At 42.8% G+C, this 21,567-nt stretch overlaps 1 protein-coding gene across 3 annotated transcripts in view; it reads left to right on the plus strand.

Moving 5' to 3' along the window:
* SFXN3 (sideroflexin 3) overlaps positions 1-21,567 on the plus strand; it is a 55,259-nt gene that overhangs the window by 22,044 nt on the left and 11,648 nt on the right. For all 3 annotated transcript variants that reach the window (XM_073596170.1, XM_073596169.1, XM_073596167.1), the window contains exons 6-7: positions 2,085-2,170; positions 17,375-17,502. In XM_073596170.1, the coding sequence (XP_073452271.1) occupies positions 2,085-2,170; positions 17,375-17,502 (214 nt within the window). The remainder of the gene's footprint in view (positions 1-2,084; positions 2,171-17,374; positions 17,503-21,567) is intronic.

The following is a 21,567-nucleotide window of genomic DNA, read 5'->3' on the forward strand; positions in this document are numbered from 1 at the left end:
AGAGAAGAAGCCAAGAAGCCCAGAAGTCCGGGCCTCCGCTGGAAAAAGAGCAGGTTCAGGTAGTCCGCCGGGAAGTCCGGCGGAAAGACCGTCGGACCAAGTCTGCTGGAAAGTACGATCGTGTGTACGCGGCATTAGAAGAAAACATGTTGGAGTGGGCAAAGGCTTGAGCCTGGGGCGGAGGTTCACCCTCCAGCAGGACAACGGCCCTAAACATACAGCCAGAGCTACAATGGAATGGTTTAGATCAAAGCATATTCATGTCCAAAGTCCAGATCTAAATCCTATTGAGAATCTGTGACAAGACTTAAAAATCACAGACGCTCTCCATCCAATCTGACAGAGCTTTGAGCTATTTTGCAAAGAAGAATGGGCAATCATTTCACTCTCTAGATGTACAAAGCTGTAAGAGACATCCCCAAAAAGACTTACATCTGTAATTTCAGCAAAAGGTGGTTCTACAAAGTATTGACTCAGGGGGGCTGAATACAAATGCCCCCCCACACTTCACATATTTATGTGTAAAAAAAAATTTAAAAACCATTTACCATTTTCCTTCCACTTCACAATCATGTACCATTTTGTGTTGTGTTGTGTAAAATCCAAATAAAATACATTTACGTTTTTGGTTGTAACATGCGAAGATGTGGAAATGTGGAGTGCTTTATTAAAAGGGAAAATGCTGTGTTTTTTGTACTTATTTTACAGTACATTTTAAAAACTCCAACCAATGTTTTAGTAACTTTTGGATAGAGTAGGGAAAAGGTAAAAATGCTTTTCCTTTTTTTTTGTCCTTTTTTGTGTGTGACCCTACTGTGGATTCTCTCTGTCTCTTCCTGTTCCTGTGAAAGCCATACAAGAATGGGGGATATGGTTGTCACCAGAACAGAAATAAATGAATATTGTCTGTTCATTAGAAGTTATAACACTTCCCAAGTAAAAATCTTCACACTTGGCTAACACTGAAACTCAGAAGGTGAATCATAAAGATGGCCATGTGGAGCCAAATCCTTCCCCTGATCCAAGAGCCCAATGTTGTACAAAAGTTATAGTTGGGCCATTTAGGCTGCATTCACACATGAGCTTTTCAGAGTCGCGTGTTTTTACCGTGATTTTGTCGCATTTTTTACTGCGATTTTGTTCAGGTCACCAATGTAAAAAGCAGATAACTGCCTGTAATCTGCCCCAAAAAAGCAATTTTTTTGAGCTTAGGGCGTTTTTCAGGCGTTTTGCTTCAGGTGACAAAACGCTCAGATGTGAACAGGTGCCATTGAAATGAATGGGATTTTGCTTGTTGGGCGTTTTTTCGGGCGTTTTACAAGCGTTTTATGAGCTGAAAATGCTCAGGTGTGAATACAGCCTTAGGCCTCTTTCACACGGGGGATCCGTATGTCCGTTTTTCATCCTTCCGTTTTCGGATGAAAAACGGACATACATGTATCCCTATGGAGCGTCGGATGTCAGTGGTGACATGTCCGCTGACATCCGACCCGCTCCGATCCGAAAAGTGTAACGGAGGAAAACCCTACTTTTTCATCCGTTATCGGATCGGGTGACGACGGACTCTACGGTCCGTCATCACCCGATCCCCCATAGGGGAGAGCGGCGCTCTGACAGGTCCGTCGCAGCACAGTGTGCAGCGACGGACCTGTCATTTTTCTGCTCAGCGGGGATCGGCGGAGCGATCCCCGCTGAGCAAGCGGGTGTTCACTGGGCGGATCATCACTGATCCGCCCCGTGTGAAAGAGCCCTTAGGGTTAAATATGGGATGAATTTTCACTATTAGATGCTTGTGTTCAGAGATTTTGGAGCTTGTTGGGTAAAAAAAACCTTCTGCCTTTAGAACCACTTTAAAGCAAAGGTTCAGCATGAAAGTCAGGGAACTAGGATTTTTAGTGGGATAGACATGCAATAGCACCATGCTCAGCCACAAGGACTTGGTTTTCACTACCTGTGCAGCATTCTCAGTAAAGCAAGCCATGCCATGACACTTGCTGTAAGCCTTGGGAGCTTCTTAATGTTACATCTTCTCAGGTAATATATTTTCAGCATAATAAAAATGTTTTTCCATTGTTTTTTGGCAGCATCTGCCATCCCTGGTTGGTCGTTTTGTGCCTTTTGCTGCTGTAGCAGCTGCCAACTGCATCAATATCCCCTTCATGAGACAACGGTAAGGTCATTTCCTTATATTGTATATGTACATAAGTGCTTACCTCTGAAGGAAAAAAAAAAGTGTCAATTGTGCACACTAGAAGTCTGTTTAACAAAATGTAACAACTAGAACTTCTGATACACAAGGAGGACTTTGACGTTGTGGAAATATCACAAACCTGGTTTGACAGCTCACACAACTAGGTAGAAGAGGGAAAGGGGTGTGCCTGTATGATCGTCAAGGGTGATTTGATAATGAATATGAGGGGTGACATTAGTAACGGGGCTATTAAGGAGATGGACACTTTGTGGTTGGAGCATCAAAGGTATAAAAAATAAATGTTCAATTAATTGTGGGTGTATGCTATAGGCCAGTGGTAGGCAACCTGGGGCCCTCCAGCTGTTGCAGAACTACAAGTCCCATCATGCCTCTGGGAGTAATTGTAACTGCCAGCCTTGCAATGTCTCATGGGAAATGTAGTTTCACAACAGCTGGAGGGCCCCAGGTTGACTACCCCTGCTATAGGCCCCCTAACCTTAGGGAGGATAAGGAGACCTATCTCCATTCACAGTTTGAAACAGCTGGGAGGCAGGGCAATGTTATAATCATGGGGGCTTCAACTATCACGATATTGACTGGGCAGACTGAACTGCACATTTAACTAAGGGTCATCATTTCTTGAACATAATTCAGGACAAATTTGTCAAATGGTGGAAGCCCCAACTAGAAAAAATGCTCTATGGGACCTTTTGATTACATATGCCACAAGGCCGATTACAGATGTAGAAGTAACAGATAATTTAGACAATAGTGACTGCAGAGTAATTACATTTGCTATAAATTATAGGAAATGGAAACACGGGGGAAGAATAAGTACTGTACACTTAATTTCAAAAGAACCAACCTTTCTAAGCTGCGCTCTATTTTACACGATACTAAATAGGATTCAATTCTTGCAACTAAGAACACTAAAGAAAAGTGGGAGTGTTTCAGGAGCATATTAAACAACTTAATTTGTCAGTGCATTCCACCGGGAAAAAACATAAAAGAAGAAAAGTTAAACCTGTGTGGCTAAAGAATAAAGGTAAAAGGGCATATTAATAAGACTAAAAGGTCACTATCTACATTCCAAAACAAAATTACCATGACCAGATGGCTTACAGCTGAGAGATTGGAAAGAATTTAGCCATGTTATAGCCACAGAATTGTTTCCAATTTTTAAGGACACCTTACTGGCTGAAATGGTACTAGTTAATTGGTGTAAAGAAAGCATGGTACCAATATTCTAAAAATAGATAGATACATACCTGGAACCTACAAATCAGTCAGCCCAACATCAATAGTATGTAAACTATTGGAAGGAATGTTAAGGGACCATATTCAAGAATCTGCTAATGAGAATAGTATCAATAGCAGTAACCAACATGGATTTATGAAGAAACGATTATTGCCAGATCAACCTTTTAACATTCTATGAGGAGGTGAACTGTTATTTGGATAGAGGAAGGCCTGTGGGCATAGAGTATCTAGATTTTGCTAATGCTTTAGATACAGTACCCCACAAATGTTTAATTTACAAAATTAAGATCTTTTGGCATTGATGAGATTGTATGTACCTGGATAAAAAATTGGTTACAGAAGTGCGTCCAGAGGGTAATAATTAATAGTATATTTTCTTATTGGTCTAGGGTTGTAAGGAGGGGGGGGGGGGGTACACCAAGCCTATGTTCTGGGACCAGTTCTGTTTAACTTGTTCAATGAGGTTGGAAAAATGGTTTAATCTCAGTGTTTGCTGATGATACAAAACTAAACAGAGCAATAACTTCACAACAGGGTATAGCAACTTTACAAGATGACCTAAGTCAAATAGAGGAATGGGCAGCTATATGGCAGATGAGTTTTTTTTTTTTATTAAAGAATGTAAAGTAATGCACTTGGGAGCTAAAAATTTGAACACAAGTTACTAGCTAGAGGGAAAAGCTCTGGGGGAATCAAGGACAGAAAAGGATCTGGGGGTCCTAGTAGATGACAGACTCAGCAAAAGCTTCTGTGCTTTGTGTGGTCAGTTTAGAACAAGGAAGAAAGGTGATTGGCAGGATCAACCAGGTACGGATGGAAAAAGTACATGCATATGATAGAGACTAGGATTTATAAAATACATATATGTGAACACACATTAGAAGAAAAATAAATATTTAGGGTAACACACTAAAAAAGTGAATATGATCACAATATACAAATCATTAAATGGGGACTGTGTATTTTGGAGAAAACTATTTAACTTAAAGTCCCTAAAGAAGACACGCTGCCACACAATGAAGTTCTACTAGAAGCTGTTCAGTCTTAAAGCGGAGTTCCACCCATTTGTCTCCTTCTTTTCTCACTTCCGGGAGTCCAGGCTGCTCCCTCCTCCTGTCTCTGTCACCGTGCCAGTAGGAGAGAGGAGCGGGGCCTCGCGCATGTGCAGTAGGGTTCCCGATGTGAAGCCGTAAGGCTACACTGCCAGGTACCCTTACCCACAATGGCGGCGGCAGCACCCAACAGCTGATGGAAACATCAGCTGCGGTGCCGACATTGCTGGATTCCAGGACAGGTAAGTGTCCTATTGTTAAAAGCCAGTATCTGCAGTATGTGTAGCTGCTGGCTTTTATTTATTTATTTATTTTTTTTGGCGGAACACCGCTTTAAACTGCGTAAGGGGTTCTTTACTGTTAGAGTGATAAGGATGTGGAACTCCATTCCACAATCGGTGGTGTCAGCTGTGAGTTCGGATAAATCAAAAAAACTCTAAGGTATGTTTCTTAGCGAACACAATGGAGTTCATTTACTAAAACTGGAGCGTGCAAAGTCTGGTGCAGCTCTGCATAAAAACCAATCTGCTTCCAGGTTTTTTTTTGTCAAAGCTTAATTGAACAAGCTGAAGTTGAAAGCTGATTGGCTACCATGCACAGCTGCACCAGATTTTGCACTCTCCAGGTTTAGTAAATCATCCCCAATCTATTGAAGATGGTAGGAACACCCACAGGTTGAACTGGATGGACTAGTAGTATCTTTATTCAACCTTAACAACTATGTAACTATGTGTAATTTGTTTATGTTACATGAAATACTAAACTATGATAAAGCAAAAAAAAGAATAGAATGCAGTACAGAAGCCACTTTTTTTTTTCTAGGGTTCTGAATATGTACAAGTCCTGTAATTTATGGACTGTAAAAATAGTAAAAAATGCAATACTGAAAAAAAGCAGTTAAAACCAACTATGAAGTCAAACCCATAAAGCTTACAGCGCGTGGCAGCAGCTCTAAGCCCTATACCATAGTGCAGGGGTCCCCAACCCCCGGGCCGCAGACTGGTACCGGTCCATAGACTGTTGATGACTGGGCCACACAGCAAGGGAAGGAGCAGCGACCGTGGTCCGCACAGGGCTATCCCAGACCACGGTAGCCGGTCACCAGCGGATGCAGTTGCCATTTGAGAGATTGCCTATAAATAGGAGCAGGACTAAAATCAATCAGCCATTTTAAGATTCGCCATTTCGGGATAACTTTACACCACCTGCATTATTTTGTCTTGCACTATGCACCCCTTATTTTTCTTTTTCTGCACTATAACCTGGACGAAGCCTATTAGGTGAAACATGTAGGCTTTTTCCCTTTAAGCACACTTTGTTTGTGGGGATACATGGCTTTTGTGAGGGAATAGCCCCTGGGAATAATGAGAGACAAACGGTGGTTGGTCAAGTTGGCAGCAGAAATTCATATTATGTATGCTTATAGAAATAAACGCAATTTTACCTAGAGTCAGAAAATTAGACTAGCAGCTCAGGCAGTGTGATCGCATTGATGCAAAGCAAGCTGCAGAAATGTCAGTATAGGCTAAGCAAAGTGCTATACAGGCAGTGTGATCTCAATGTTATCTGTCAGGAATTTATAGAATTGCATTAAGTTCAATAAGGCTCCGTTTACACCTAGGAACTTCTTTTGGGCGACAGGTGTCCTGTGATGTGTAGGGAAGGGTGCCATTGAAAGTAACAGGATCCCAAGCGCTCTGCGGCGATTCGGGAATTGCAGGCAGAATCCCGGCGATTCCATCCGAGATTCGGAACGCCTAGGTGTGAACAGAGCCTTAAGCATCGTACACACGATCGGATTTTCGGCAGACAAATCGTCAGACTTTTGGCCGAAGGGTGTGTGCCAGGAACTTGTCTTGCATACAAACGGTACACAATTGCTGGCCAACAAACAGGAACGTAGCAACGTACTACGAGGAATTTCAGCTCTTGAGTGCTACTCTTTGAGCACCTTCTGCTAATGTCGTGTTTGGTGAGCATTGATTCCAACCATGCATGTTTATACTTTGGACTTGTGTACACATACTAGGAAAATCTGACAACAGACTGCTGTCCGCCGAAAATTTACTAGCCTGCCATCCAACATTTGTTGGCAGAAAGTTGGACAACAATTGTCTGATGGAGCGTACGAATGGTCGCGTTTTAGGCAGTCGGTCATCACACAATTCCCTTCAGAAAATCCAATCGTGTGTACGAGGCTTTAGAGTCAGAATATAGACCATCAAGACAGGCAGTGTGACCGCATTGAGTAAAAGCAAGCTGCAGAATTGTCAGTATAGGCTGAGTAACCTACTAAACATGCAGTATGACCTAAATGACATTGTATCTGTCAGGAATTCTATAGCATTTACAAAGAACATAAGATTACCAGCACAGGCAGTGTGACCACATTATCTGAAAGCAAGCTGCAGAGGCAGTTTTGTAGTTATTAGACAAGTGACCACCAGGGTTTTATCTCATTTTCTCTTTCTTGAGGTGTTCCCCTTCAAGTGTATCAATATATATTCCTACACACCATACTTTAATATAAGTTAAAGCGGAGTTCCAATAAAAAAAAAAAAAAAATGAAAAGTCAGCAGCTACAAATACTGCAGCTGCTGACTTTTAATAATCGCACACTTACCTGTCCCAGGGTCCAGCAATGCGGGGGAATGAAGCCTCGCTCATCTCCCCTTCCTCTCTGCGGCGCCGGCATTGTCAGTGTGGGTGCCCGGCTGTGGCTTCACAGCCGGGTACGCACTGCACGTGCGCGAGCCGCGCTGTGACTGGCCAGGCAATCATCTGGGACTTGTGACGTGTCCCAGATGATTACCGAGAGGGAGGGGGGAGAAGTGATCTCCCTTCTAAAAAGAGGGTCCCCCCCCCCTGAAAAATGGGATGTCAGGGGGGTCACCTTCCCTTAAAGCGGAAGTTCCATTTTTTTTTTGGGTGGATCTCCGTTTTAATAAAGGTTATGTTTTAGACCAGAGATATGCAATTAGCGGACCTCCAGCTGTTGCAAATTACAGCCATTGATTGTTTTTTGCGAACGTTATACCATCTACAAACCATAGTATGGATACTAGAGTTTTTATTTGTTTATTTTATACATGCTACTAATGGCAGTGATCAGTGACTTATAGTGAGAGTGCGGCGGACAGTCTGGCAACACTGGGTGGCAACTGACAGACACTGACATCACCAGTGACACTAAAATGCCTTTTACACTGGGGCGGCCCGAGCTAAAGCGCTGCTCGCTTTGGCGCTGTTTAAGGGACACTTTTAACCCCCACTAGCAGCCAAAGAAAGGGTTAAAATCACCCGTGTAGCGATTGCAATGGGCAGATGTGTGTGTGTGTGTATGTGTATATATATATATATATATATATATATATATATATATATATATACACACACACACACACACACACACACACACACACACACAGCACTCCCAAACCTCCCCAAAGGTGCTGCTTGCAGGACATTTTCTAATGTCCCGCAAGCTCACCGCCCCAGTGTGAAAGCACTCAGACTTTCACATTCGGGCGGCATGGGAGGCAGTTTTCAGGCACTATTTCTAGCGCTAAAATGCATGAATACTGCCTCAGTGTGAAAGGGGTCTAATTTAGTGATCAGTGCTAATACTATACACCAGGGATATGCAATTAGCGGACCTCCAGCTGTTGCAGAACTACAAGTCCCATGAGGCATAGCAGGACCCTGACAGCCACAAGCATGACACCCAGAGGCAGAGGCATGATGGAACTTGTAGTTTTGCAACAGCTGGAGGTCCGCTAATTGCATATCCCTGCTATACACTGTCACTGTACTAATGATACTGGCTGGGAAGGGGTTAACATCTAGGGACAATCAAGGATTTAACTGTGTGCCTAACAAGTGTGATGTGTGCAATATGTATTGCTTTTACTAAAAGATGCTTCTCTCTGTACAGAGCCCTGTGTTTTTAGTAAACACAGGGCTCTGTGCTGTGATTGGCTAAGCCGATCAGCAGGTCCTGGCCATTAATCATTATGGTAAATGCTGAACGACTTGTGCTGTACCAAATGACAGTTCATAGGGTGGTGATAAATGGGGAATACTCGGAATGGTCAGGGGTGAGTAGTGGGGTCCCCCAGCGTTCTGGGCTGGGACCAATCCTATTTAATTTGTTCATAAACGACCTGAAGGATGGGGTAAACAGTTCATTCTCTGTATTTGCAGACGATACTAAGATAAGCAGGGCAATAACTTCTCCGCAGGATGTGGAAACCTTGCAAGAAGGTCTGAACAAATTAATGGGATGGGCAACTACATGGCAAATGAGGTTCAATGTAGAAAAATTTAAAATAATGCATTTGGGTGGCAAAAATATGAATGCAATCTATACACTGGGGGGATCTAGGATGGAAAGGGACCTGGGGGTCCTAGTAGATAGGCTCAGCAATGGCATGCAATGCCAAGCTGCTGCTAACAAAGCAAACAGAATATTGGCATGCATTAAAAAAGGGATTAATCCCAGGGATAAAGCGATAATTCTCCCACTCTACAAGAATCTGGTCCGGCCGCACCTGGAGTATGCTGTCCAGTTCTGGGCACCAGTCCTCAGGAAGGATGTACTGGGAATGGAGCGAGTACAAAGAAGGGCAACAAAGCTAATAAAGGGTCTGGAGGATATTAGTTATGAGGAAAGGTTGCAAGCACTGAACTTATCCCCTCTCAAGCGTCTCTTCTCCAGAGAGAATATGATTTCAATTTACAAATACCATACTGGTGACCCCACAATAGGGATAAAACCTTTTTCGGGAGTTTAACCGCTTGCCGACCAGCCGCCGTCATTTTACTGCAGCAGGCCGGCATGATCCCACGAGCCGTCGTAGCTATACATCGGCTCGTGTGATCTGGATAGCAGGTGCATGCGCTCCTGTAGCACTTCGGGGCTGCTGATGCTCGCGGGCGACGGTTGCGATAAACGCCAGCCACGAGCATGAGAGGCAGAACACGGAAGTGTGTGTGTGTGTGTGTGTGTGTGTAAACACACAAATCCCTGTTCTGCTCTGTGAGGAGTGACAGATCCTGTGTTCCTAATAGCTAGGAACCACGATCTGTCACTTCCTCTAGTCAGTCCCCTCCCCCTTCAGTTAGAAACATGTAGCAGGGAACACAGTTAACCCCTTTATTGCCCCCTAGTGTTAACCCCTTCCCTGCCAGTGACATTTTTACAGTAATCAATGCATTTTTATAGCATTGATCGCTGTATAAATGCCAATGGGCCCAAAAATGTGTCAAAAGTGTCCAATGTATCCGCCATGTTGCAGTCCTAATAAAAATCGCTGCCATTACTAGTAAAAAAAAAAAAAAAAAATAATAATAATAGAAATGCTATAAATCTATCCCCTATTTTGTAGACGCTATAACCTTTGCGCAAACCAATCAGTATATGCCTATTTCGATTTTTTTTTTTTTTTTACCAAAAATATGTAGAATACATAGCGGCCTAAACTGAAAATGGGGATATTTATTATAGCAAAAAGTACAAAATATTGTTTTTTTTCAAAATTGTCACTTTTTTTTGTTTATAGCGCAAAAAATAAAAATCGCAGAGGTGATCAAATACCACCAAAAGAAAGCTCTATTTGTGGGAAAAATGGATGTCAATTTTGTTTGGGTGCAGGGTCGCACAATTGTGAATTAAAGCGACACAGTGCCAAATCGCAAAAAATGGCCTGGTCATTCAGCAGCCAAATCTTCTGGTGGGCTGAAGCGGTTAACAAGACACAAGGCCACTTATTAAAATTAGAAGAAAAGAGGTTTAACCTTAAATTACATAGAGGGTTCTTTACTGTAAGAGCAGTAAGGATGTGGAATTCCCTTCCACAGGCGGCGGTATCAGCGGGGAGCATCGATAGTTTCAAACAACTATTAGATAAGCACCTGAACGACCGCAACATACAGGGATATACAATGTAATACTGACCTATAAATTAAACACATAAGTTGGACTTGTGTCTTTTTTTCAACCTTGCCTACTATGTAACACAGATTGGGCAGCGGGCTACCCGGAAATGCCGGATCACATACATTTGATGCACAGCTTATGTGTCGTGATGCGCTGCAGTGTGGGTGTATCGCTCACTACTGAATTAAGCAAGGTTCACAATTTATGCATTCCCATTAAAATCCATGGTGCGAAAAACGTACTACATAATGCCAATAATGGGATTCCTCAAGACTAGAGGAATCCCATTATTGTTTATGAGGCCCGTTCGCTCCTATGCAACGTGCTTAGGCATGACTTGGAAAAAGGTGCAGGCACTTCTTTTAGTGCATATGAAAAATGCATAAAAATGTGGAGGCACAAATGTGAACCTAGTGTGTTGGGATTTAAAATGAATAGACTCACAAAGCACTACATTTTACTACATTTTCATGTGTTGCACTACTATACATTTTATCTTACATTATCGTGACACATAAGTGTGAACAGGCCATAATAGTTGTCAACTCAATAGTGTGATTGAGCTACTACAAAATGACCAGAGTGATTGCGTGCTTAGTGGGTATCAAGTTGTGACAACGCGTACACCACTATGAATGAGCTCTCCCCATTTACCACCATTAGTTGTTTTGCTGATCATCTATTGATTATTGTGGTATGAATACATTGAGGGTTTAGAATTTAGACACAATAAGAAAAGTGATTTAACAGTCACACCATGTGTGAACATACTCCTACCATTTGAGGTCTGAGATTAGCTTAGTCTTGTGTGAATTTCATGAGAAATGAGAGCACATGTCGGATGGACCTTTGTTATTTTGCCTTTTTTCTCCCCACGAAGACTGTGGTGTGCTTTTCTTACACTGAGGATGCCTTATGTTTCTATGTACGATAGAACTACAGGTCTCAGCATGCCCTGCCTTTGACCAGTAGGACATGGTGGGGGAATTGTTCCACCATTGCTAAGGAGCCCAGACCGCTGGGTTGTCACTTTGCAATCCACCATGGTACCACCATATTCAGATTCCACATAATGGGAAACCATCCCGCTGTACAGGGCCCGATACCAAGACACATTGAAGTACTTACATTGGTTGCTCTGTAATGATTTCTAATCAATTCTATGATGCATTTGATGTAGGTTTGCCTGAGATTTAGCTTTAAAAGAAAACTGTCATACATGACACATGGAGGCTGTCATTGCTGACCAATCCTTCTGTAAATGCTAGTTACTTGGCTGTCTAGCAGTAACCCAATGGCTTCACAATTTGGAATCGCTGCCCTGAACAGATACACAGATCCAGACTTCTACTGATATACATGCCTGCTAGAGACTCAGAAACTGCTGGAGGGCGAGGACAACATCCAGGCAATTAGCATTTTCAGAAGGCCAGCAACATTGGCAGTCTTGATCGGATACTTTAAACATATTGTATTATTTTTTTTTTTTTTTTTGTAATCACAAAGCCAGACTCCAGCCTTATGAAGCACAATGAGCTGGGAGCACCTGACAGTCGTTAATAGCACACACCTGTATCTCTCTGCAATTACCCAAAACAAGTAGTGAAGGAAAGCAGGTGTTGTCCAAGCAGTGAGCTTTTTGTTCCTGAAATGTGTAGGTACTATATTGTGAGATCATTACCAAGCAAATCTCCATTTTTGGGTGGAGTGCACAAGCTGCCTGGATTGACCACCCCCCCCCCCCAATTTAAACTTTGATCTCAGCCTTGCTAGTAAAGTAAATCTTGAAGAATTGAGTTTGCCATTTATTGCTACCACGCCACTGCTGTATAATCCATATGTCCTCCACAATCTGTTACTAGCACTCTGCACATATGTACGGCATAGGACTGTACAGATCTGTGGCCAGAGCACCTTTGGTATATGACTGTATGGTCCATTTACCAGAGACCCTTAAAGTAAAACTAAAGGTAAAACTTTTTTTTTCTTTTCATTTTGGATAGAGTAAGGGAGGATTATAACCCCTGTCAGGTTTTTTTTTTCCTCCATCTGTGTCCCATTGCAGAGATTTCCCTTCACTTCCTGTCCCATAGCCCAACAGCAAGTGAGAGGAAATTCTTGCAAATTAAGGGAACTCCTTGGGGACCCCCAGGTCACCAGAACTAGCGTGAAGATTTCCCCTCTATTACATTTCTGGGGATAGTCCAGAATTTGGGATTTTCTTTTACTTTCAATGATAAATGGTAAACAGTAAGGATGAGCTCCGGCGTGTTCGCACAGCCCACCAGGAAGTCGGCACTGCGCTGATCACAGGCAGTGAGACATTTCTCGATCTCTGCAGCATTAGGTAAATGTCTCACTGCCTGTGATTAGCGCAGTGCCGACTTCCTGGCTGGCTCTGCACGTGGGCTGTGCGAACACGCCGGAGCTCATCCTTAGTAAATAGTACAAATAGAGAGGGTGAATCACCGTAACGGGGGCACAGACAGCAATAAAAACTGACAGATGTTCTAATCCCTCTTCACTCTATCCAAAAAAAAAAAATAATAAAGTTTTGTCTTTAGTTTTACTTTAAGTATATAATCAAACAATGCAGTTATCAGAGCTCCTTTGGTATAAAACCATACAGCACAGCCGGTATATGACTGTACAGCATAGTTCCAAAGTGCCTTTAGTATATGACTGTACAGCACAGCTTCTAGAATACCTTCTCTGGTCCCTTTACCTGTATGATTGCAATGCACCTTTGTTAGTGTTCTTCTATGTACAGGAAGCCAGCTGTGCATAAGAAAACATCTTCCCCCACTACAACAGTATAGATGCTAGGATTTTCACAAAGGACACTTGCTGTAGAGTTGTCTCAGTGGATGTACAAACTTCTAGCATGTTTGTTTAATAAAGAAAACCTGTACAGAGTAGTTATGCAAGCATCTAGTATTGATGACCTTCTCTTTCAAAAATTTTAGTTGCCTGACCACCATGTTGATCCAAAACACTTGAGGTCGCTGACTGTGAACAGATCTCCAGATTAGGTGTTCTGACTTCATTCTGACTCCTCTGATCTGCATATCTTTCAGGTCAGTGACTCAGAGGGTGGTAAAGCCATTGTATCAGCCTGACAGCCAGGAAACTAGCATTCTCAAAAGTAGGTTAGCAATGGCAGCCTCCATATTTATTTCAGCACGTTTCCTCTAAATTGCAATACATGAATATTTTATGCATTTATATGCTGGACATATTTTCTTAAAATTCCTGATAAACCATTTATTATAGGTACTTGTCTAGCTCTGTCAATTTACACAGCACTTTATACATATATATATATATTGTACATTCACATCAGTCCCTGACCTTTAACTACTTCAATACAGGGCACTTACACCCCCTTCCTGCCCAAGCCGATTTTCAGCTTCCAGCGCTATCGCTGTTTAAATGACAATTGCGCGGTCATGCTACACTGTACCCAAACAGAATTTTTAGAAATAGAGCTTTCTTTTGGTGGTATTTGATCACCTCTGCGTTTTTTATTTTTTTGCTAAACAAATAAAAAAAGACCTAAAATGAAAAAAAAAAAAGTTTTTCTTTTGTTTCTGTTATAAAATTTTGTAAATAAGTAAGTTTTCTCCTTCACCGATGGGCACTCATGGGTGGTACAGATATGCGGCACTGATAGGCATTTGGAATGGGCACTGATTGGTATTTCCCTGGTGGTCCAGTGTGGTGGCATCCCTGGTGGTGCTGGGTGGCCATCCGAGGGGGGGCTGCGCTGATAAACAATCAGCACAGACCCCCCCTATCAGGAGAGCAGCCAATCGGCTCTCCTCTGCTAGACGCCAGTGAGGAAAAGCTGATCAACGGCTCTTCCTGTTTACATCGTGATCAGCCATGATTGGACACGGCTGATCACGTGGTAAAGAGCCTCTATCAGAGGCTCTTTACCGAGATCGGTGTAGAGGTGTGTCAGACTGACACACCACACCACCGATCAGCGAACGAGAGCGGTCGTTTTGGGGGTCTGTCATATGACGTCCACCCAGAACGAGAGCCGCTCTGCCCAGCCATCATTTGACAGCGGGTGGAAAGTGGTTAAGGAGCTGAAATTTACTTTCATACACTTACTGGGACCAATTAACCTACCAGCATGTTTTTGGAGTGTGTGAGAAAACTCACACAGCGAGAACATGCAAACTCCAAACAGGTAGTGCTGTAGTTGGGATTTGAACTGACAACCTTAGTGCTAGCTAGGTGGAAGTGCTAACCACCTAGCCACTATGTAATTTAAATCTGCTGGAAGATTTCAAATGCCCAAAAATGTAATTAACAAATCTTCCAAGCCTGAAATTGTCTTTGGAAACCAGGAACATTTGGAAGCTATTTTAAAGTTCCCATAGGCACTTATGATAGTCTCTAAAAATAAAAAAGGCAGCAGCCTTATGAGCATGGGAAACCAAATTAGTCTGAAGGATGTTTTTTTCCTGACTTGGAGGTTGTCTCGTATCTCTGCCTTTTAATCTAAACAGAAGTGCTTATCTTACAACAGCACACCTTTTTTAGGGGATAAACTGCGCAGGTGGTCATGCACATTAGAATCTCCTTTAGACCCCTTGCACACTGCGGCGTTTTTCAGGCGCTACAGCGCTAAAAATAGTGCCTGAAAAACGTGGCTCCATTCACTCCAGTGTGAAAGCCCGAGGGCTTTCACACTGAAGCGGTGCACTGGCAGGGCGTCAGAAAAAGTCCTGCCAGCAGCTTTTTTGGAGCGGTGAACTCACCGCTGCTCCCCATTGAAATCAATGGGGCAGTGCTGCGATACCGCTGGTAAAACGCAGCTCCGGCGGCGTTTTGCGGGCGGATATAACCCTTTTTTGGCCACTAGCGGGGGGTTAAAACCCCCCGCTACCAGCCGAATATCGCTGCTAAAACGACAGTATAGCGGCGCTAAAAATAGTGCCGCTTTACCGCTGACGCCCTAGGCGGCTCGTGTGAAGGGGTCTTACACTTACCAAATAATTCAATTAGAAGATAAGCCTAAAGCTGTCCATACATTATACAATTTTCTTATTTAATTTCCTTTACATTTTACTAAAACTATGTACTGCAGGGGCCTACCTGATTGCATACAAAATGAAAGTGTTGAGGTTTGATCTCAAAAGGAAAATTGTATAATGTATGGCCAGCACTGTGCGTTTCCGGTTGTGGCAATTGCATCGATAACTGCATCGCACTGCTCTTGCAAGACACGCGGGGCTGCTATTTATTCTGAATGGCACCCCTATGCATTTCAGCCTGCAGCACGTTCGCAGGTGCGGGAATCGCACGGAAACTGCATGGTCAAAAAGCATGCACCTTTTTGTGCGGTTCACACAGCACATTTAAATTAATGGGCTGCCATGCCAGAGCAAACGCTAGCCGCACTAGTGTGAACCTAGCGAGTAGGCAACATTCGCAAATAGACACGAATAGCTATGGCTGCCTGTCATTGCAGTGTATGGGCTCGGCAGCCGCTGTGATGTACATGTAGATTCTTGCTGCTGGGATTTGAAGCTCAGCAAAGTGGCCATGTTAATGGTGCCTAAGCATTCCATTCAGTTTTTATACGGTCACACAGGTTCTGGCACTGCAGAGTTGTTTGTAGATGTAACCTCTCATCTATTTATTTATTACAGGTACTTATTGTATATAGCGCTGTCAATCTATGCAGTGTTTCACATATACATTCACATCAGTCCTTACCCTCAAGGAGCTTACAATATAAGGTCCCTAACTCACATTCATACATACTAGCACACTCTTTGGAGTGTGTGAGAAAATACACACAAACACAGGGAGAACATGCAAACTCCATGCAGATAGTGCCATGGATGGGATTCAAACCAATGACCCTAGTACTTGTAGGCAGAAGTGCTAACCACTTAGCTACTGTGCTGTGACTGTCCACACCTGAGCATTTCTAATTGTCCTTATTCACATTTGTGTGCTCAGTCACCTTACCCTCTACACTCTATTCCCAAAAAGGGATGGGTACACATTTCTGGCAGGTGCCCACGTCCGCTCGGATTAAAAGCATAATAATATACAGTATATAGCAAAATGCGATATAGTTCAGCTCACAGCAACCCATTAACATCGGTCTGACTTAACAGAAGGTTGGTGGTTATGTGGATTATTGCAATGATTTCTTTTCTTTCTGCTTTAAAACATGTAGGGGCAGGTTAACACAAGGGACTTTATTGAGGGGCTTTTGTGCACATCAGATATGCTTGTTTCTCTATATGTCGATGCAAAGACAGGTTGATGGATCTTAGGAGGTCAGGTTATTTGCACCTGTTAACACATTTTTTATAACCTCAGAAGCATCTTAACCTGAAATCAAATACAAGCAGATTGAAAGCAAGCTGCATTGGCCCAGCGACCCAAGTTATAGCCTCCTAACCCCACAGGCCCTAAGTGCCAATTCACACTGTAGTGATGTCAGACATCACATGCGAGTCGCACCACACTGCTGTGCAGATCACATGCAATGTCTGTACGATGCAAATTTGGCCATACAGATTGTATGGCTGAATTTGCGTCGCATTTGGACCAAAATCATGCAGGACCCTTTTTTTGTCTGCACCAGAAACGAATCGCATGGTTTTCAGCACCCATGCGATACGATTTCTGTCCGAATTCACAGTTCGCACTGTGATATGCGAACCGTTCTGGAGGTGTCATTAACTTTCTATTGACTCCAGCAGCGGTTTGCATAGGGCAGTGTGAATTGCCTGTGAGTTTTTTGCGATGCGAGAACAGGCACTGGAATAGCGCTGGTGTGAACCGGCACTTACTGTGCAAACAGAAATAGTTTGCATTGTCAAAGTCTACCAATCAGATTCCAGGTGTAATGGGGCAGCTGCCTTTTCAACAAAACTGTTCTGCTTTGTTTTTAATTAGAGAACTGAAATGTGGGATCCCAGTTACAGATGAGAATGGAAACAGACTTGGGGAGTCTACAAAAGCCGCCCAGCAAGCCATTGCCCAGGTGGTTGTATCGCGAATTGGCATGGCGGCACCTGCCATGGGTAAGTGAATTCCTCTCCTGTTCCTCTGCCTGTTACCATTTATACATTGGGTAAGGTTAACCTAGTCTTAACAAATGTTGAAATGCTAAGCTGAATTCCAGCTTGTATTGACTTATTTGACATTTCACAGACTAAATTGAAATTTTACACACTGTACATGTCTGATAATGGTATTTTTCATTAATAAAGACTAGTAAATTGCTTTAAAGGTCAAGAAATACCAGCACTGATTTCATGCTAAGATGACTTCAATGCATCTTTTTGAAACCTAACTGGATTTTATTTTTCTGTAAAGAACCAATTTAAATGAATGTTCCAATTTTTAAAAAAATGGAGGACCCCTGCTTCTTATCCGTGCTTAGGGCAACACAAATCATACTCCATGCTAAACTATCAAATTTTTCTATTATCTCAGAATGTAATGTTAGATCTTTACTGTATCCATGGCCTATCCATAGGTGGATACCTCCTATGAGGGTTAGTGATGCCCTCTGACCCTGTTTTTAGTAGGCACTAGGCCACGCTGTATAGCTTTGAAGAGAAACCCGGCACCCCAGCTCTTTTTTTCTAGTTTATTGGTCCTTCTATAAGCACTATTTAATTCAATCAATTTATACCTTGGTATAGGGCAATTTTTTAAATGTATTTTTGTGTGCCTGAGAATTTCAGTTAGGCTGCTTTCACACAGACTTTCCGATCAGGTCTGCCTTTCTGTTTTTTAAGTTTATTGGCAGGTGGATGTAAATGGATGTGCTTTTGTTTTACATCAGCCTAAAAAAGCAGTATTTTTCTGTTTGTTTGGACCTAAACCTGACAGATTGGAAGTAGCCTGATGTAAACGGACGCAAGTTAGTTTAAATCTGGTAGTCCAAAGGAGTCCTTATGGGTCCACTAACATCTGCTGTCAAAATGTGGACAGAAAAATGAATGGGCATGGATGTCACTTTTGCCTTATTCAGCTCTGATTCAGCTGGGGGTCTGTTCATGGATCATCACGAAAAGTGATTAAAGCATGACATTTTAATCCTTTTACACCAGTTTAGTTACAATAATACAGTTTTTCACATGTTCATTTTTTTTTTAGCTGTTTACATCTGTTTTCAGGCGAGAAACATAAACAGAATGGACGTAAACATACATCAGTTTATGTCCGCAAAAATAGAAAAGGATGTGTAGCGCTTACCCCCTAAGGAGCGGCTGAATAATTGTTATATCCGTAATTCACGTTTACCAACTAACTCCTCGCAGCCCATAAAATCCAAACACAGTCCATGCTGCTTTTTCTCTTGCTTTATTAATCAACATGAACTGGGATGGGAGAAGGACTTCTTTTGAGATGCTCTTTCGTTACATTATCATCATTTCACTGCTTCTTACGGGAAAACTAGAATCATTTGCGGATAATTAGGAAATCACTTTGTGTGATTTCTTCAATCAGGGAAGATGGAAGTAGATTTGATAGAGAATAATTGATAAAGAGTCACTCTGAATAACTTCTTCATCTGCATGACTTTTCAAGAACAGCCGTATCTCTATATCTGTACTTGCAGCTTCACCGCTACTTTTTTTCTACTATTTCCCATCTGCATGGTACTTCCAGGTTGGACCCAGAAAGAGTCACTCTGAATAACTTCTCCCACCTGACTGATTGGAATTCCGGGGCATTATTGAACCCAAAGTCACAGGCCATCATTGAATGTCTCACTGACTTGCGTACCAACATCCCTCAGCCTCTGGCAGTACCCTTCCCTTGGGCTTTCACTCACGTGATCAATAGTCCATGTGCCACTCATAAACGATCGATCGCCCAGTTTCCTTCTGCTTTGTTGCTACTTCTCCCGCAATGATCCCTAGTTCCCCCTCCTTCCCCATGGCCCACTCCCCTCCCCGCAGGGGTGGCCAACGACACCAGCGACTACATGCTGTAAGGTTTCGTCTCTTCCTCCCATGGAGACCCGTTCCCCACCCCTCTCGCAAGGGGGGAGCTCCGCTGGCTCCCTGGAGGGGGAACCTCTCCCCTCCGGGAACCAGGCCGGCCCCTCCACGCTCAAACCGGAAGACTCTCTTCTCAACCATGTGACCCCGCTTTTATATGAGAGTCCCGGGCATTACCAAGCAAATTAATGATTGGCCGAGACTAGCATACAAAACTACCTGCCACTCAAAGGAGAAATGAACAAGAACAGGCCTGTTTTAATAGTACAAGCCTGTCTAAATTTACTTGACATTGTAAACTATGAAAAAGGTCACCTACCTAAAAGTAGGTGCCCGCTACAGATACAACCTTTTTTTTTTTTTGATCTGCAGACAAAGCAACTAGATGTAGACTTACATTGTGGTTCAGTCTGGAACTGTCCAAAAAACTTACGGACAGATCTAGTCTAAACGCCCTTTTGAAAGGGCCCTGATGCTGCGTAAACACGAACGGACTTTCCGGCAGAAAAGGTAGAAAAAATCTGACGGACCTTAGAAATAGAACGTTTCAAATCTTTCCGATGGACTCGATTACTATCGAAAAAAAACGTTCGTCTGTATGCTAGTCCAACAGACCGGAAATGATGCAAGGGCAGCTATTGGCTACTAGCTATTAAACTTCCTTTTCTAGTCCGGTCGTACGTCATCACGTTCGAAACGATCGGACTTTGGTGGGATCGTGTGTAGGCAAGTCCGTTTCGTCGGAACTCTGTTGAATGTGCGAATGTGATGCAATTTCAGCCATACAATTTGTATGTCTGAAATTCGCATTGCACAGACATCGCATGTGATCTGTGCAGCAATGCGGTGCAAATCACATATGTGTGAACTGGCATTAAGGGTTAAATTTATGGGTTCATTTGGTGTTCAAGAAGGCGTAGCTTTATTGATTTTCACTGAAAGTATGGTCTGTAACGGTAGAGGGTACATATGATTACAGCTGAATCATAAAGACATATAAAACACACTTGTACTGTCTTTAATATTGTTAGGAAATCAACATCCATACTGTACATAATCTACATTGAGCTGAATGAGTAATTGTTGCCAAAATGTTGTCAAAGATAACCAACTTAAAGTGGAATTCCAGGCGCTAACGAAGCCTAAACTGCTCCCACCCCCCTTCTAACCACCCTGTAGAAGGAAGATCCTTATAGTTATTCTTAGGGCGCTTCAGTCTGGTCACATGATCGCCCCAGCAGTTGGGTTCAGGGGGGAGGAGAGAACGCCGACAATGAATGGAATGCCTGGGTGGTGACATCAACCATAGGCTTACTATGGGGCATCCGTTGTGGGTGTTGGCTCCTCTCCCCTGAAGTTCTCGCTGGGAGCCAATCACATGATCAGACCGGAGAGCCTGAGAATAGGTAAGAGTAAGCACTTTCCTTCTACAGGGTAGTTAATATAGGTGTTAGAAGGGGGTGGGAGTTGTTCTAAGCTTGGTTCGATCGATCCTGGAATTCCACTTTGTACTTAGGGGATCCAGCAGCCTCTATAGAACTTTGATCTGAGAAAAGAAAGAACATCATTGTCTTATTCAATGTGGACAACATTGCAGAGGGGGGAACTTGCATTAGGGTCTGAACAGTAATGAATAGGTAAGGGCTGAGGACATCTAAAACCATTTTTATATTGTAATAAGTAATTGAATAACTATGAAATATATGTGCTGCTCATGATGTATTAATATTTGTTATATTGTGATCATTACTAGGTATGGTCTACACCAGGGCTTTTTTTTCTCAGAGAATAGGTGCAGGAACTCACTCTTTTTGAGTCAATGCTTATCTCCGCCCCCTACCCTCTTCTCAGTACCGCCCTTTTAGAGAATGCAGAGCCAAGTATCATTTTGTGGTGCTAAGTAATTTGTATGGAATTTGGTAATAACAAGAAAAGCAGTAAAATAGATCCCCTGCAGCCATCAATAATGGACCCCCCCACAGGTATCCCAGTAGCTAGCATCAATAGACCCCTCACTCTACAGCAGATCCCATCCAGCAACAATTGACCCCCCAGCAACATAAGCTCCCCCCCAGCAAACTATCAACAACAGACCTTCCCAGCAACAATAAACAGTCATGCAATAGATTC

This window comes from Aquarana catesbeiana, linkage group LG08 (assembly GCF_042186555.1).
Source record: "Aquarana catesbeiana isolate 2022-GZ linkage group LG08, ASM4218655v1, whole genome shotgun sequence".
In the NCBI taxonomy this organism is placed as follows: domain Eukaryota; kingdom Metazoa; phylum Chordata; class Amphibia; order Anura; family Ranidae; genus Aquarana; species Aquarana catesbeiana.